The sequence below is a fragment of the Archocentrus centrarchus genome, chromosome 8 (genome assembly GCF_007364275.1).
Source record: "Archocentrus centrarchus isolate MPI-CPG fArcCen1 chromosome 8, fArcCen1, whole genome shotgun sequence".
Classification (NCBI taxonomy): domain Eukaryota; kingdom Metazoa; phylum Chordata; class Actinopteri; order Cichliformes; family Cichlidae; genus Archocentrus; species Archocentrus centrarchus.
The window spans coordinates 27,001,881-27,019,312 of NC_044353.1; the positions used below are offsets into that span (position 1 = coordinate 27,001,881).

Genomic DNA, 17,432 nt, shown 5'->3' on the forward strand with positions numbered 1-17,432 from the left:
GAATGATACTGAATTAAAATAATGCACATTTACAGGAAACATCTAAAAAGCACATGGATCATACAGCTGACAAAAATCCATCTAATCCCTACGTGAGAGCTCACAAGCCCCTTGGTATGTAATTCTAACTTGTTTACTGAAGTACAGAAGCACACAGTGGCAGGTTGCCAAGGAATCAAAACACAAAATACACATATATGCATTCATGCACTCACTCACCCACACACGCACACACACACACACACACACACACACACACACACCCTCTGTTTTTGAGCACTGCATTGACCCACAGTATGCAACAGGCAGTTTGTGTAATTAGGCTCACTTGGAAACCAAAAGCAGAGCAGCTAATTCACAGAAATAAAACTCCGCAATGTCTACAGAAAAAGCATCCACCCTCTTTGGGCTTGGTTTAAAACAGTGAATCTCTGTGGATATAATTAGTTTTCTTCATAACTTAATCTTTCATAACTCTGACTGCCAGAGGGAAAATGTCAAAATATAAAATACCTATCATTTACATGTATATTAAAAACTAAGTATAGGTGTTCTGGATGATAGAGCTTGAATGATGTAAGACTTTGTTTAAATAAATGTGTCAATTGAAGGCACAGAAATTTTTGTGCTAAAGATTTTTAATCCAGCCTAACGAGAAAAATCATCAATTAAATTTTACTTTTATTTAGCAAAGGAAACATAGTAGAACATAAATAATTCTAAGAAATGGTACACATGTGCAGTCATATACATTCACTGGTCACTTTATTAGGTACACCTGGCTAGTACTGGACTGGACCCCCTTTCCCTTCAGAACTGCCTTAATTCTTTGGCACAGAATCAATATGTTGCTGGAAACATTTCTCAGAGATTTTGAGCCATGTTGACATGATAGTATCACACAGTTGCTGCAGATGTTTTTCAGCTGTACATACATGGTGTGAATGTCATATTCCACGACATCCAAAAGGTGCTCTAATGGATTGAGATCTGTGACTGTGAAGGCCATTTGAGTTCAAGAAACCAGTTTGAGATGATCTGATTGTTGTGACATGGTGTGCCAGGCCCATCCTGCTGGAAGCAGTCATCAGAAGATTGTATCATTGTGGTCATAAAGGCATGGGAATGGTTACCAACGATACTCAGGTAGGCTGCAGCATTTAAATGATGCTCAGTTGGTACCAATGGACTAAGTGTTCCAACCAAAGATCCTCTACATCATTAGACCCCCAGCAGCCTAAACTGCAGGATAAATCTATGCTTTAATGAGATTTATACCAAAATCTGACACTGTCACAGCAGAAATTGAGACTCATCAGACCGGCCAATGTTTTTCTAATTTTCTATTGTCCATTTTGGTGAGGCCATGTGAACTGCACCTTCAGCTGGTGTGGTCTTTTGCTGCTGTAGACAGCTGCTCTTCAGAGATACAACAAGTGGTTATTTGAGTTACTGTCAACTCACAGCAGTCAGAGGCCATTCTCCTTATTTTCTTCCAGAGAACTGCCACTCACCAGATATTTTCTATTTTTCTGACCATTCTCTGTAAAACCTGAAGATGGTTGTGTGGGAAAATTCTGATGGATCAGCAGTTTCTAAAAAACTCAGACCAGCCTGCCTGGCACTAACAACCACGTCACATTCAGAGTCACTTAAATCAGTTTTCTCCCTCATTCTGATACTCAGTTTGAACTTCAGCAGTTCATCTTGACCGTGTCTACATGCCTAAATGCATGGCATGGCAGGTCGGTGTAGGTTTATGTTGTGCTTTATTTACCATGCATTTGTATTTGATAACAAAAGCTCCTTTCATATAGAGCTCATAATTACTGCAGATGGGTGCTTTATACCCCAGTAGTTAAACATCTGGGGTGTTGTGATATGTTTTCAGTTTTTTGATTTGAATTTTACAAACATGCAAAATTGTTGGAATCTGTTCATAAACAGTTAATAAATGACTAATTTCACATTTTTAAGGTTGTACATGTACAACACATGCACATGTATAATTAATTTTTGTATGTCCTAAAAAATTTTAAAAGATTAAAAGTTCCCCAAAAGGCACTTGTGTAAATGTTGTTGCCGCAGTGTGTTTCTTTAAAGTGTTTGTGCTGCTTATAAAGGTGTAAAAAGCTAGTGTTACTCTAAATCTCTCATATCACAGAAGTAGTATTATCTAAAAAGTATGCTTTCCTCAGTTTGAACAAGAACAGAACGACAGTGAACCTACTATATAAGCAAGAATAATACACATGCGGGTAAGTAATAACTTTTATTGATGGAGAACAATAAAGTAGAGTGTTGGAGAGGTTTAAGAAATCATGTAATTTTAAATTAAACCAAAGACAGAAGTGAATTAAAACTCAAGTAAAATAAGGAAAGGCTTTCCCACAAAGACACTTTTTAAGAGCGCACTTTAAGAAGGTCACTGACTTAGTTGACCTGTTTTCTTCAGGCAGATCACTCCAGGGCCTTGAGGCCCTGACTACAAATGCTTCCCCCTTTAGTTTTCAGTCAGGCCCCCAGAACAAGCAAGACCTCTGCCCTAGGACCTCTAAATTTATAACAGCACGCACAGTACTAATAGGTCAAAATTGTTAATAAGAGAGAGGCTAAGAAGGATCCTGAAACCACTAAGAGCGTGTGTAAGTGCAGCGAAAACAGGAAAGATATGATCACACCTCTCAGTTCTGGATAGAAGTGTGGCAGCTGAGTTCTGTATGGCCTGGCGTTTGGTTCAGGTAAGTATGCAGTTGCATTATCTTGGTACGATGAGATGAAAGTTTGTAAAATAAGTCTTTAGATATGAAGTTCATCGCTCTAGTTTTTCCCTGTTTGCAGAATATATGATACAGTAGCTTGCTTCTATCTCCCTGCAGGCAATTTTGAACCATTATTTAAAATAAATGTGATGTGGCCATTGGTGTACACTCAAGCCAACAATGCATGTTTAATAGACGGTTACAACATGAAAACTTTATCATGGCAGACGACACTAATTAGCACATAGTTGCACATTCACTGTACGTCTCTGCCTTCCAACACTCCTTCCCTTCTCGACTCTCCCCACTCCCTGTCAGTGGAAGGGGCCTTTACACCCCCATTTCATCGCCAGATCTGTAATTAAAACGCTGTAATCTAGGTGGATCGTCTCTATTTTTAAAAGCCCCCCCCCCTCCCCGCCATTGTGTGGGTAAAGTGACACAAAAGGAAGCATCAAGCTGTGAAAGAGAGGGAGGAGTAGGGAGGAGGGAGATAGGCGCACAGCAGCAGGTGATGTCCAAAATAGTGAGAGATGAGAAAACTAATAAACTATGTTTAGTTAGCAGAGAAATTTTTTTATTGCCCCGAACCTCAAATGAAGTACTCTGAATGATCAAATTTTAGGAGAAACAAAAGAGAGAGAAGTGTGCGCAAATACTGGCTATGATTGTAATCATCTCAGTGTTATTTTAATGAAACCATCAACGGCATAAAGGGATGAGCAATGCTTTGATATTATCTTGTTTAAATTGTGTTATTGTTAATGATGTCAAAATTTAATGATCGTGAGGAAGCTGTCAGAGGTGGGGATGTCTTGTGGCTTGATGAGGGGGCCAAATCAAAGGACGCAGAAGCAGGTTGAAAATGAACACATGGTAAGCCTTTATTGGCCGGTGCAAAAGTCCAACAACATGCAGGTAACACAGAGCACCAACTCAGAACTGAAACGTGAGGAACAAGAGAATGACACGGGGGCTACAATAGATAATTTAACAAAGGAAAACTACACTGTACATTGATTGCACACAGCCAGTCAAACACAGGCGGCGCTAATGAGGGTTTGACTCCGAGACGTGAGGACTGTCACTAAATATGACGACAGAGACAGGAGAATAGAAAATGCAGGAGAAACTAAAAGCATGGAGAAACACAATAAAAACAGCCAATATAACTGGGACCATGATGGGAACAGTGACTTGTAAATAAATTGCCAGTTCACGTTGCTTTAGTTGTACACAGTAGATCTGGTCTGCAGCAGGTGAGTCATCCATTCCCACATGCACATTTTTCAAAACAAACACGGAGAGCAGAAAACAGATAGTGAATGATTTTTTTTCTGAAACTACAAAGAAGTTTGTTGTATGAATGAATGTTTTTTTTTTTTTTAAACCATTGCTTGTTGTAATTAAACCTGTTTAGACCAGCTGCGTCCACTTTTTTCCTGCCCTGAAGGCATGCTGAGGCACATTTATGTATAGCATGTGCAAAAGAGCAGCCAGTGCTCAATGCTGGGATTGCTGACAATGTCATCAAAACTATCGATTACCGCTATTTATTACTAAAAGTTCAGAGAAATTCTTTCACCTTTACCGTTAGAAGGTGCCAGATTTAGTATTCTGCTGATGTAGCCCATTTGCTCTTCAGAGATACTCTTCTGCATGCCTTGGTTGTAACAAGTGGTTATTTGAGAAACTGATGCTTTCCTATCAGCTCGAAGCAGTCTGGCCATTCTCCTCTGACAATAACAAGGCATTTTCACCCGGAGAACTGCCTCTCACTAGATATTTTCTCTTTTTCAGACTACTGGGAAAAGCCCAGTACATCAGCAGTTTCTGAAAAACTTAGCCCAGCTTGTCTGACACCAAAAACCATGTTCAAAGTCACTTAAATCACCTTTCTTGCCCATTGTGATGCTCGGTTTGAATTTCAGCAGGGCATCTTGACCATGTCTACATGCTTAAAAGTACTGATTTGGTGCCGTGTGATTGGCTGATTAGTATTAACAAGCAGTTTAACATGTGTACCTAAACATGTGGCAGGTGAGCGTATGTCAAATATGAATCAGGCCCTGCAGCTTTCTGACAGTATAATTCCCTATAGGCACTGGGCTGCTGAGATATGTTTAAATAATTTGCACCGCTCAGTAATATTTAATCACATTCATGCGCTCACACTCACACACTCACAGAAATGGTCATCAGTGTTTGTTAAAGGGTTAGCTCATTCTATTAGCAATCATTTATTCATACCCCTGTGGTGGTTGGAGAAGGCCATGCAGGGAGACACCCAGCAGTTCTCTCTGCTTCAAAGCTAAAAGCATTAACCGCATTAGTTGGATGCTCTGCTGAACGCATTAAAAACAAATAGTGTGGAATCACTGCTGCTTAGAACTTATTGCATTTGTTTTGTTTGTTTGTTTCTTTATTATCCCATTAGTGCGCTGGTGTTCACTGGAGTTGTTGCCCTCGTAACAGAAAGATGATTTGAAGTTAAAGTGCTGATCATTAGTCTGTAAGTCTGACTCAGTTTCACCCCTCCTCACACACACACACACGCACACACATGCACACACCCCTCTTTTGCCCCTCACCCCCTGCGGCATCAGCTCAAGAACATGGCCATTACCTTCCCTGGTTCCTATGGCAACACCACCCTGCAGCCCTTATGTGGAGGTAGTAGTAGTGTGTGCGTGTGCGTGTGTATGCGTGTCTGTTCACAGTCACGTGTGGCTGTAGGTGTGTGAGCATGTTCGTGGTGGGCTAAGGCTTGCTTAGATGATGTCATCAAAGAGTATGGTCAGTTTTATTAAGGTTTAAAGTCGCCCACTTTCTCTTTGTCACTGATAAACGTTAGCTTAAAAAACAATGAACACATATTTTAAGTTTAAGGAAACAAATCCTCACGTCTTACAGTCCATTTGTGCTCATATTGGTGGGTTTGTAATTCTTTCTGATTGACCCCTCATGCTGCAGGTCATGTGCAAATCCCCGACAGGGTGACTAGACTTATAAAGGCTTTGCGCTTTTTCAGTAGGAGTCATCTGAGGTCACCTTGGCAAGTTTGACACCTTCTCACGAGCATTGATCTGCAATGCTGAATGAGAAAAAGAGATGATATCTAGATGACACGAGCACAAGAGTGACACATTGGAGCTGAAACAGAGTGAAGGACAAGGCAGAGAGGGTGAATGCTATTCTCTCTTTGGTGGTCCACTGTCTGGTAGAAAGAAAGGTGGAAAGAAAGCCAGAAAAGCAATGTGAGATAAGGCTTTGAATATATCTCCTCAGACTCTTCTTTTTTTTTTTTCTTTTCTCTCTAAGGAGCAGGACTGACTGACAGATACTCCCCATCACCACCACCACCACCACCACCACCTCCTCTGCTGGCTGTGAGTAAGCTTTGTATAGTGCCTACCACCACCTTGAGCTAATTAACACATCTCTATGTGCACTCTGAGTTTATTAATACGGAATAAACTAGTTCACCACAGACACCAATTATCTTTCATTTGGCAATTTAAGTGGTTGGGGGAGGTATGTCATAGGCGATGGGAAGGGTTTTAATGGTCATGCGGTACAATGGATTTGCAGTGGAAATCAATAGGATGAAGCGCCCACTGTCCCCATGAGAGGACAGTCATTAGAGAAAAGCGTACTAAGAGCATTTGCCTTAGACAGAATGAGCTCTCATTCTGTTGGATGTTTACTTTTGTTTATTGTGGGCTTGATTAGTCCCATGATGATCTTCTCCATCTGAGGCAGCCAAGCTGGTGTCTTTGTGCCTCAGCTCCCTCCCTCTTCAGTGCTCCTCTCTGAATGTGGACTTAATCAGACACAACCTGTGCCAAGCTCCCTTCTTCTGTTTTGATCGGATCTCCCCTGCGCAGGGCTGTCTCCTTGCTCTGACTGTGTCAGTGCGTGTACCCAGATGCAGAATTTGACCCAAATGTGATCCGCTGTTAAACAAAGAAACAGAGATGAAAGATGGCTTAGTGCAACGTATGACTCGCCATCCCTCATGAGAATTAGATTTAACCCCACTGCCAGTCTGTACTATGCTTCATTTAAAAGTTTCCTTAGGGTTAGAGGTTCGTTAGGTGTTTAGAATGGTTTATGGGCTTCTCAATAAGACATTAGAAACAGGGGGAAAGAGCATGTCTCTTTCACAGTGACTTTCTGAATGATGTAAAATTCAGCCTCTTTTACTCTCAGTGCTTAAAAGCTGCATTGCAGAATTAAGCTGTAGCACCCCCCCCCCCCACACACACACACACACATACCCCCACAACACACCCCCACACACGCCCTGCTAAAGATCACACTATCACTATGTTTGTTTCATTTTACTGAAAACATCTGTTCCTTCTGAATATGATTAAGCTCTTTACACAAAACAGCACATGTGAGAGCTAAACCTGTGAATGCTAAGTATTCATTTGCATTTTGTTTGTAATGACTCACGCTAAATGGACTGAGAATTGAATTTAGTAGTCCCACCTTTTAAAAGTGTAAAAGCCGCCTTGAAGTAAGTATTTCTATTAATGTTCTGCTTTCAAAAGCACGCAAAATAAGTGCCTGCATAGGTTAAGAAGAGAATAAGAAGGGAGATAATTAATTTCTTTTAACTATAAAGCTTTTATCGTTCTCTATTTTCACTTGCAGGTTATATTTCCTTTTATGCCCCATGGCCACATTTTCAATTGACTAATTCTTGCTTGAATTGAATATTGTCACCTAGTTGTTGTTCTCTATTATTTCCTAATTTATTCCATTATTACATGACAAGCACGTTTGGGGTTTTGTTGTTTGTTTTTTTTTAATGAAAATAATGGCACTGTCAGGTTGTAGAGAAAGACTTTTTTTTTCATAAACTACAGACAGATAAAAGCCATCAGGGGAGGAGGGGACCAACCTGCTGGAGTGAGAACACACTGACATCCTGACAGGTGAATTTCAGGACTGGACAAGTACAAAAAAAAAAAAAAAAACAGTGAACCATTGCATCTGCCAAAAACTGAAAAAAATGCCTTGGGCTTCTATCTGACAGCACAGTGTTATCAGTTAAATTACGCTCGCATTCAAGCTGAGAATATGCCACCATAGAAACATATTTGCAAGTGTGAAACGCTGTAGGTGTATCAGTGTGTGGATGGTCTGAAATACATTAATTGTGTGTGTGTGTGTGTGTGTGTGTGTGTGTGTGTGTGTGTGTGTGTGTGTGTGTGTGTGTGTGTGTGTGTGCATGTGTGTGTGCATGTGTGTGTGTGTGTGTGTGCGTGTGTGTGTGTGTGCGTGCGTGTGTGTGTGTGTGTGCGTGTGTGTGTGTGTGTGAAACCTTGTTGTGGGAGCTGAAAAGAATGAGGCGGTTTTATTGTTTGTTGTTCATTTGCCTGCACATAATAGGTTGATTTAAAATTTCATGAGTCTGAATGTAAGGAATGCCGGTTCCCCGCTGAATCGCATGTGGCACAATTTCCATGGGGAAAAGGAGCATGTCTGTTTCTCAGTATGTCCGCACCTTTGTGCATGGATGCCTGTGAGCTTACACAACATCGCTTTTTTTTTTCCTTTCTGAAATTCCACTGGTTTCGATGGAGTCAAGAGAGGTCATGCAACATCCTTTGAAATGATTGCCCAGTCATACTTTTTCTATTATGTACAGGCACCAAAGGGAGAGAGAGGAGAGAAAAGAGTGTTTACATCCACCTGTGTGAGATATGAGATATCGTTTCCATTCCTCATCTTCATTGCATGTATTATTACTTCCTCCTTTGAATACAGCACATCCCATTAGAAACAGATTGAATGGGTCCGTGAAAGGCCACTTCATCCTTGTGGGACTTGTGTCGGCATAGAAAGCAGATCTTTTGTGTGTCTTGCGCCCTAATCAAAAATACGGAGGGAATTAAAAATGGCTATCTATGCAGCGTCTCTCAAGCTGACAAATAGATGGCAGAACAAGACACTTTCACAAAGATTTCAAAAAGCTACTCACTCAGAGGCAGGCTTCATGTGAGAGCTATTTTTGTTATGGTTAAGTGTCGAATGACATAGCCAGTTTAATCACCTTTATTCCTGTCATGAGTTCAGAACAACATTCATTATTTTTCATGAAGTCTGTGTTGCAAAAGGTCAGCGGTGACGCTTCTCGACAGGCAAATGTACACTTATGGAGGGCTATCTTGAAACACAACAAACCTGCACAAGTGCACACATGTTGATTGGGGTGAAGGGATAACATGCTAATGTGTTGTTCCTGCACATTAGCCTTTTAATATCCTCTTCATGCACTTGTTATAATTAACCATGCCTCAACCTTAGCTGACACAGTCTAACTCACAATCATAATTATGTTTCCATGTCATCAAGTCCAACCCGCAGGCCCGGTAACAGTCCTTCTCTAAACAATATACCAAATTTATCTCAGCCCATTCAGGTGAATCGCCATGAAGACGCACGTTGACAACAGATTGTAGACACATGGATTTTGCTCTGTGGTAACTCTTTAGCATATGCCTCAGTGATAGCGGGCGTCTGGTCGTGCTCATAATGTGACAATTCGCAGTGGGTCTTTGACAAGAAGGTGAGTAATTTTAATTGGTATTCAGCCAAGTCAAGAGAAAAGGCATTTATGTGAGAACATTACAAGACTTACGCAGAAGATTCAAAGAAGGGGGGGGGGGGGGGGGGGGGGGGGGGGGTCCTTTGAACTGTTCAGTCATAGAACTGCACAGTTACTGGCTTGAAAATTTCTGCAAATGAATAGAATTTGTAAGCTGTTATTTCCACACACAGGCCAAGTAATGATGACTGACTGTGCAATATAAGTGACATATTACTGGTTCTTCACACTAGTTGTGTCACCGTCTTGCTGTCTGTACACGTGAAAGCCTTACAGGTCATTTGTCCATACTGTTTCACGCAAGCTATAAGATTGTTTCTTTAACTATTGCACTGATTTTTCTGCCCACAAGAAATAAAGCACAGACATGTGGTTTACAAAAGAACTAGTTTGAATAAAACCCACTTGTTGCTGTGGTTCCCAGAGTACAACAACCATACAGTTAAGGCTGTGGGAAGGTTTGAAATAGGAAACAGGTCCTTTTTTTAAAAAAAAATTATTAAAAATTAATTAGTAATAAACTCATGGCTCAGTTAATTGAACAGAAGGCTCCTGTGTTACCTTGCCAGTGGTTTGTTGAAACCATCAATTGCACCCAAGTCCACACTGTGCAAGTTTCAAGTGTTGAAACTCACACAGGAGATTTTTTTTCAGCATGTGGCTTCTTGTACAATAGTTAAGATCTAAATGAAAAATAATATTCACTCTAAAAATAGCACACATATCTCCTTGCTTCCAGCAGACATTTGTGGGAAAAATACCAGAAAAAAAAAAATTATTTTTCCCCAGAGGATTGATTAAATTAAAGTCTGTGAGAAATTATCTCTACTAAATGAATGCACTGAAATCTAATCATTTGACCTCCTGTTTAGATAGCTTGGATACACCACATACTGCAGTTACCTGTCTCTAACAAAAGCATGACACTGATCCATGTAAAGTTTATCATTAATCATTTATTCTTCCATATTAATTTCTCTCTTCTATATTTTATAATTGTTGCGGTCATCTGATTCTGAACTATTGCACCCATCCATCTCCAAATATTTAAATACACAGTGTTAATTTTGTGTCTGGAATGTGTGTGGGGTTGTTCTTAGCCATTAAAGTCTAATTATCTAATGAGTTTTATTAATTCATGGTGTTTGTCTGAGATACTTTTGTCAGAGTTTGATGGTCTGTTGCACATTCTGTCCTGTGTGCATGGTCAATGGACACAGGTGTGAATGCATGGGTGTGTTTGTAAGGATTCATCTACCCCAGCTCGCCTAACAAGTACTGAAATAATAATGAGAACATCAGTTGCTTCAGAGTGGGGTACATCAGAGAGAAGGGGGAGGAGATGCAGATACACATAAGAAAGAGAAGACAAATTGAACTGAGAGTAAAAGTGCCCCTCTATGAGGATATCACTGTGTTAATATAATGCTTTTATTTTGGAAATAATCAATAATCTGATGAGATGTAAAAGGAAAGAAAGGTTATTCCACAAGTCTGTTAAGATTTGAGTTCCAGTTTTTTTTTTAAAAAGAAGCTCATAAAGGTTCTTCAGAGATCCATGTAGCACTGAATTAATCATAACTGAGTTCTATGGTGAAAGGCCTAAAAGAAAAAATACTTAAAAATGCAATTACATGAGAAATGTTTTTGCAGCCTTTTGTTCTGACCCCCCCCCCCCCCCCCACCCCCCCAAATTAAATAACACAAAATACGTAATTAATTACGAGGTGACAAAGCTTAAGATAGTCATTACAACTTTTTACTTGCATGCCAAAATTCAAGTTTTTGGTACAAAGTAAGTCATGCAGCATCGATGATTCCAAAGTGCAAAACAGATCTAAAGTCACTTTACAGATCAATTAGCGAGCATGCCAAGTAGGACCAGAATCACTCCATAAAGCTGTAACGGAGTTTCTTGAAAACCCGAAAGGATTTTCATACTCAGAGGGTACCAAACGAGAAAGAAAGAAAGAAAGAAAGAAAGAAAGAAAGAAAGAAAGAAAGAAAGAAAGAAAGAAAGAAAGAAAGAAAGAAAGAAAGAAAGAAAATTGTATAGAGAATACCCACACACATATCCATCACGTCCACGGAGTACACTGGCAGGCGTGAAACTATTTTTTTTTTTAAATTCACAATCATGCCTTTGGACAGTTTTTAACAATCATTAGAAATTTACAAAAACAAAACGAATAAACGAAACAAAATAAAAATGAGGTAACAGCTTGTAAACATTTTTGTCACTTTGTTCAAGTTGGCACTGATAAATTCACTCAAAATATTCAACAGATCGGCCCACGTGTAAACAACTGCCCGTATTTTACGCACAAACTTTACGCACAAACATTGGTCGGTGGACTACTTCTCTGTAGTCATTTTTTTTCTTAAATAAATGTCATGTTTTTGCATATCTTAGTCACAAGGACACACTTTGATGAGTGCATGCAGATGCAGATCATGATCTGCTATTGGAACTGTGCAACAGATCTCCATACCGGTTCTCCATCCAGTTTTCCATCTCGGTGTACTAGCTGAGCCCAATCATGACAGTTTCCACGTCTTTGGAGGGTCTTCGGTCCCTTACCAGAAAGTTAATCATACTTTCCGATTTTATCATCAAGTTGCACCCGAGAAAAAATACACCGAACACGACAGTGAGCGACAACACGCACAGCACTGCGATTTGCACCACACGCATGACGAAGAGTTTGCGCTCGTCTTGCAGCAGCACCAAGGACCCTCCGCCGTCGCCGGTCACCACGCTATCGGTTGCGTTGCTCGAGTACGTAGCCAGGGTCCCGGCGAGGCTCTGACTACCGTTAAACATCGCGTCCTGGGTCATGTTGAAGAGGGAAACATTCATGTTTTGTTGTGGCTTGTCACCAACAAAGTACGCGACTCCAGCTGGTAGGCAGATAGTCTCACCACAAAATCTGGACTCCAAGCAAAACTTAGCGTCATATGACTATTCAGAAAAGAAATGAGAGGAAGGTAACAGGAAATTGCAAGCTTTTGAAGTCCAGGTCTGCCGCCAAACATCGAGGTTTGTCAGAGCTTCGGTGCGTAATGACCACATCCACATCACCGGACTGCTACAGTCAGAGTGTCGCATCAGGTAAAACACACCTATGGCAAGTTTCTTTAATTTAGAGTCCAAGTTTCTCTAAATCTTGGTGGGTCTTCTGTACAGGAAGCAAAGTGCAAAACGGTTATTCCCTCTAGTGTATTAAGAGACACTCCCTGCGCGCCCGAGCTTGCCTGCGAGCGCTTCCTTTCACTGTGCCAAATCTCTCGTGCCTTTTAAAGTGATGATGAATCCCCCGTGGACCACACCACCGCTCCTCAGTAGAGGATGTGGTCAGGAGGCCTTCTATAAATGGCTGTTACATATACAAAAAAACGAGAAAGAAAGAAAGAATTTTCTCTATTTGTGTTTATGTGTCACTGCCACCTGTTTCTAATTCATTTTTATTGTTTTTACCTTTTGAGGTTCATCTGAATAGTGTACCAGTTCTACCTTTAAAAATGTGTAGACATTTCCTAAAAATCCTTCAGCAGGTAAAGGTATTTCAAATAAGTGGTACACCATGAATGGGGGTAAATTCATTAACATAGATATTTTTTAAGTAACCATCTTTGAACATAATACCCATTTATGCACATTTATGTCTGGAAAAATCTTTCCAGTATTAATTCAGACATATATTAAGTTTGAAGGCTTCTTATGAAAGTGTTCAAATCATTTAAAATCTGTTCATTATCTCAACATTATGTTCAGTGAGAATGGCAGTTGATTGTGATCTACACTGAAAAAACTGAGCGATGTTAATCGAGTCAGATTGTTTTTTTCTGAGGAGGACGTGGCTGTGGCTTAGGAGGTGTGAGAGGGAGCGGTATTTCCAAGCTGTAACTTGGAAATGAAGACTTGAACTAATAAACTATGATTGAACCACGGGAGAATGAATCTGAAATAGTTTCTCTGTGTTTTCCTCCAGGCCGCTGCTGAAATTACATTTCTAAGCTCGTATTTATTGGAATGTGTTTTTCAAATATTACTCTGTCTTTCAGGTGTAAACTGCTGGTGGCATGAAACAGAAATGAAAGTGTTCATGCAAATGTACCAGTTAAAGATTTGTTAATGTACTGGAGTATCTTTCTATATATTAACGATGCTATCCTCCTGCACTCATGCACACATACAGTAATGAGAGGTTTCAGTTTAGTCAGTGACCTTGAAATCTATGACAATATTTGTGCAGATGCTTATGGAACTGTAAGACTTTTAAACAGAAATGAACCTTTAAAAAAAACTCTGAAAAGAGGTAGTATAACCAAAGTAGAGACTATTAAACTGCTAATTTAAAATTGATTATCTTACAGTTGCTGTATCTTCCTTAAACTACTGATGTATAACACAGTTATGCAGTTATGCATAATGGAACTTTAAAGCAAAGGTTTTCCTATTTCATTTTAATACCTCACTTGTATGGATATGAGATAACAGTCATGCATTTCAACAGATTAATAAAAAAAAAAAAAAAAAAATCCCACACATCATAAAACTCCCAAGACTTGTGTGCAGAGCCTGTCAGATTAATCTTCTGTTTGTCTAAAAACAAAGGCCATGAAATTCAATTTAGGGTGCTCCTGATTTCTGGGTAAGCAGCTTTGAGCCGCCAACCGACAAGCATGTGTACAAACAATGATTCGCTCCATCACAAATACTTTCCATGAGCATGGACGTGGTTTACTTTCAGATAATTTATTAATGGATGACAACAGAATAACAATAAGTAGTTTTTTGTGTACAATGAGATCAAATCATCTCATTAGCCTTTCGGTTTGGTTGCTCCAAACTGATTGCCGGCTTGTAAATCAGTGCTGCACAATCTGACTTTGTTCCATTATTCACTTTAGTGTGATTATAGAAAGTAGCTCGTACTTACACCTAATCTCTCTGTCAACATGTAAATCCTTCACTACAGTTCAAACCGAGCAATGCTTCCTTGAGGCTTTAAACTACAAAACTTCAAAGAATGTGCAAACGAGGGGAAAGTGGTTGCGAAATCAGGAGGAAGAAACTTCAGTGAACATATTATTCTTTTGACTAATTAGCAAATCGTGGCACACAAGTACAATGAACTTGTCCTGTTGTTATTAAATGGTTTTTCAAGACGTTTTGCACTTCAGGAGCTTCTCCAACTTCACAAACCTGTTGCTCATTTAAACTTCAGACTCTGTGGAGCATCAGAGGATTTCCTGTGAATGCCTCTGATTTCATTGATGCACAAGTCACAGGAAGAGATGTAACTGGAGGTTATTGTTAGTATAACTGTAGATGAAAATATATTCATATTAGAATACATACATGAATGTGAGTGCCTGACTTGTTCCTAAGCAACAGTAGACCTGTGAGCCCAGTGACAGATGGTTGGTGAAGTTATTTTGGTTTAGAGGAGAAAGCGAGGGAGCGGGCGATGAGGTGCCTGGACGGAGGAGAGGGGGGGAATGTTTCCACTTAACATGAGGGAATTGGCAGCCTAGCAACACAAACTAAGTGAAGACATCCCTAGCAACAAAGATTTGGTGTTTGACCCCACCCACCTCCCTGCTGCTCCTTACCCATACATCATTTTTGTTTGGGTTGCTGACACTGGGCCTGACACTGCTCAGGGCTCAAAAGTGGACTCACCTTTTCAAGCCCTTCCAACATAAAGATAACCAAAGTTCATCAAAACATCCTCCCCATTAATTATGAGATTTCTGGTTATTAGCAAATCAAAACACACACGTCACACTGGGTGTACTGAAAAAAAAAAAAAAATCCAAAGGATGGGATGTTTATGCTCACTCCTAGTGCCTTGCCTCAATGCCTCTCTTCCACTCCTCTATAGCACCAGTAGTGATCAACACTAGCTAACTGTACCTTTAAAAAGCCTAATGACTATTGTCACCACTTCACATTATATTATAAATTGTGACCGCCTCACTGGAAAAGCGGGTCAGCATCAACAGGTTGATAAATACCGTCGTCAGTGGATAAGGTCAGCCAGTTCATCCACACTCACCCAGCACTGATCTGGCTGTTAAACTGAAATTACTTTATCAGCTAATGGTGTAAAATAACCAAATTCCTGCAGTGTAGCAAAGTTACAGCGACTTGGCTGGTGCTCTGGTGACAGTGAAGGCCATTTGAGTACAGTGAACTCATTGTCAAGTTCAAGAAAGCAGTTTGAGATGATTTGAGCTTTGTGTCATGGTGTGTTATCCTGCTGGAAGCAGCCACTAGAAGATGGGTAGATTGTGGTCATAAAGGGAGGGACATGGTCAGCAACAACACTCAGGTAGGCTGAGGAATATAAATGGTGTTCAATTGAGGCCCAAAGTGTGCCAAGAAAATATCCCCCTCACCACACACCATCACAGCCTGAGCTGCTTATGCAAGGAAGGATGGATCCATGCTTTTTTTTAATCCTATCATCAGAATGTTGCAGCAGAAATGGAGACTCATCAGACCAGTTTTCAGTTTTCTATCGTCCGATTTTGGTGAGCCCGTGAGAATTGCAGGCTCAGTTTCCTGTACTTATTTAACAGGAGTGGCACCAAGTGTGGTCTTCTGCTGCTGTAGCCTTTCTCTTCAACAGTACTTATGACAGTAGAGGACTGTCTTGGGTAGTCTATTTCTCTTCACTACTTTGGCTCATGGAGCTTGCACATAGCAAGTGAGCACACACTGCAAGCTGGTTCATTTTGGCTGTCAATAATAACATTAGTTTTACACAGGGAACCTTTAAGTAGTTGGTCACCTATTGGACTCGTTATCACATAGATGTGAATATGGTCGTTAATTATACACTGATATAAATGACATAGATTCCTACCTCACACAAAGCATTCATCAATCATTAAAGTCATTTTAAGAACACAGTGACTTTCTTTGCTTGATTTGCAAGTGGATGTTGCTCTCTCTAAGAGTGTGTGCTGTCTGTTTGAATCTGTTTATTTGAGATACAGATGTCAGAATTTACAAATTTAATTTAAGAAATTCCTGCTCTGTTTCTCCTGTGCAGCGATCTCATGCCCTCAGATGCCACCCATTAACCTCATTTCCACTTAGACACCTCAGTAAGCAGGCTACCATGATGTGTCTCAGCATTTCTCCCCCTTTACTCTCGACATTCAGCCACTTTGTCATCTTCGTTCTTTCAAATCCTTTCTTTCCAGCTGTCTTTATATGTAACAGCAGGCCACATTAGAGTTCCCACGGTTCTGAAGTCTTAAAAAAACAAGAACATAAAACCCCCCTTTCCATTTCTCCATTCCTCGTGTGTTCTCAGTTGAATGTTTGTGTATTTATTTTTACTTTTTCACATATAAGCTATCATCCCCTGGGAAGCAAATGTAAGCTTCAGATCCAGAGGAGCTCGTGTAGGAGGAAGATCAGATAGCAAATACATATTGTCCCCATGTCAGAGACTGTGGGTAATATTTCATAATACAGCTTGAGGAAAAACTCATACCCCCCCATTTGACCCTCCCACCTGCCAACTAAACCCAGCAAAGCAGGAAAGGGTAAGCTGGTTGCAGTTAACATAAAACTGATTTTGTCTGAGCGTGATTGTGTTTGGATATTGGTCCTGTGCGACAGCATTCTCAGATTCAGTGAAAAGCTTAAAGGGCTCCGGATAGATCTATAACGCAGGTCAGAACCCCTCCACCCCCTTTCTTCCTCCTGCTCCACTCCTTGCTTCGTGTTCAGTCTTAATTGGCTGCCATCTGACCCAGTCGGCAGCTTTTTATTCAGGACAACTGGTGCTACGCTCGTCCCAAAATGTCACTCATCTGTGGGTGCATTCTCCACAGATGGTTTTGGAGCCAATAGATCCAAATCAGTCAATACTGAAGAGGGGTTTTCATTCCCCACAGTGTATTACCTGTACCATCCACCCACACCTAGGGCTTAATGCCTGTAGAACAGTTGACTATTATAGCTTTTCTACTTATTTCTCTATTTCTGTCATTTCTTCTAGTGGCAATTCTTGGACACTGAT

At 40.4% G+C, this 17,432-nt stretch overlaps 1 protein-coding gene across 1 annotated transcript; it reads right to left on the reverse strand.

Moving 5' to 3' along the window:
* Positions 1-11,371: 11,371 nt before the first annotated feature.
* On the reverse strand, positions 11,372-12,636 carry rprml (reprimo-like). Its single transcript, XM_030736425.1, has one exon. It carries the CDS (start codon positions 12,242-12,244, stop codon positions 11,909-11,911), a length of 336 nt encoding a protein of 111 aa, XP_030592285.1. The 5' UTR covers positions 12,245-12,636; the 3' UTR covers positions 11,372-11,908.
* Between the last annotated feature and the right edge of the window lie 4,796 nt (positions 12,637-17,432).

Bases quoted from the DNA above. Each gene is read 5' to 3' on its own strand.
- rprml (XM_030736425.1), bottom strand. From the start codon at position 12,244: ATGAATGTTTCCCTCTTCAACATGACCCAGGACGCGATGTTTAACGGT.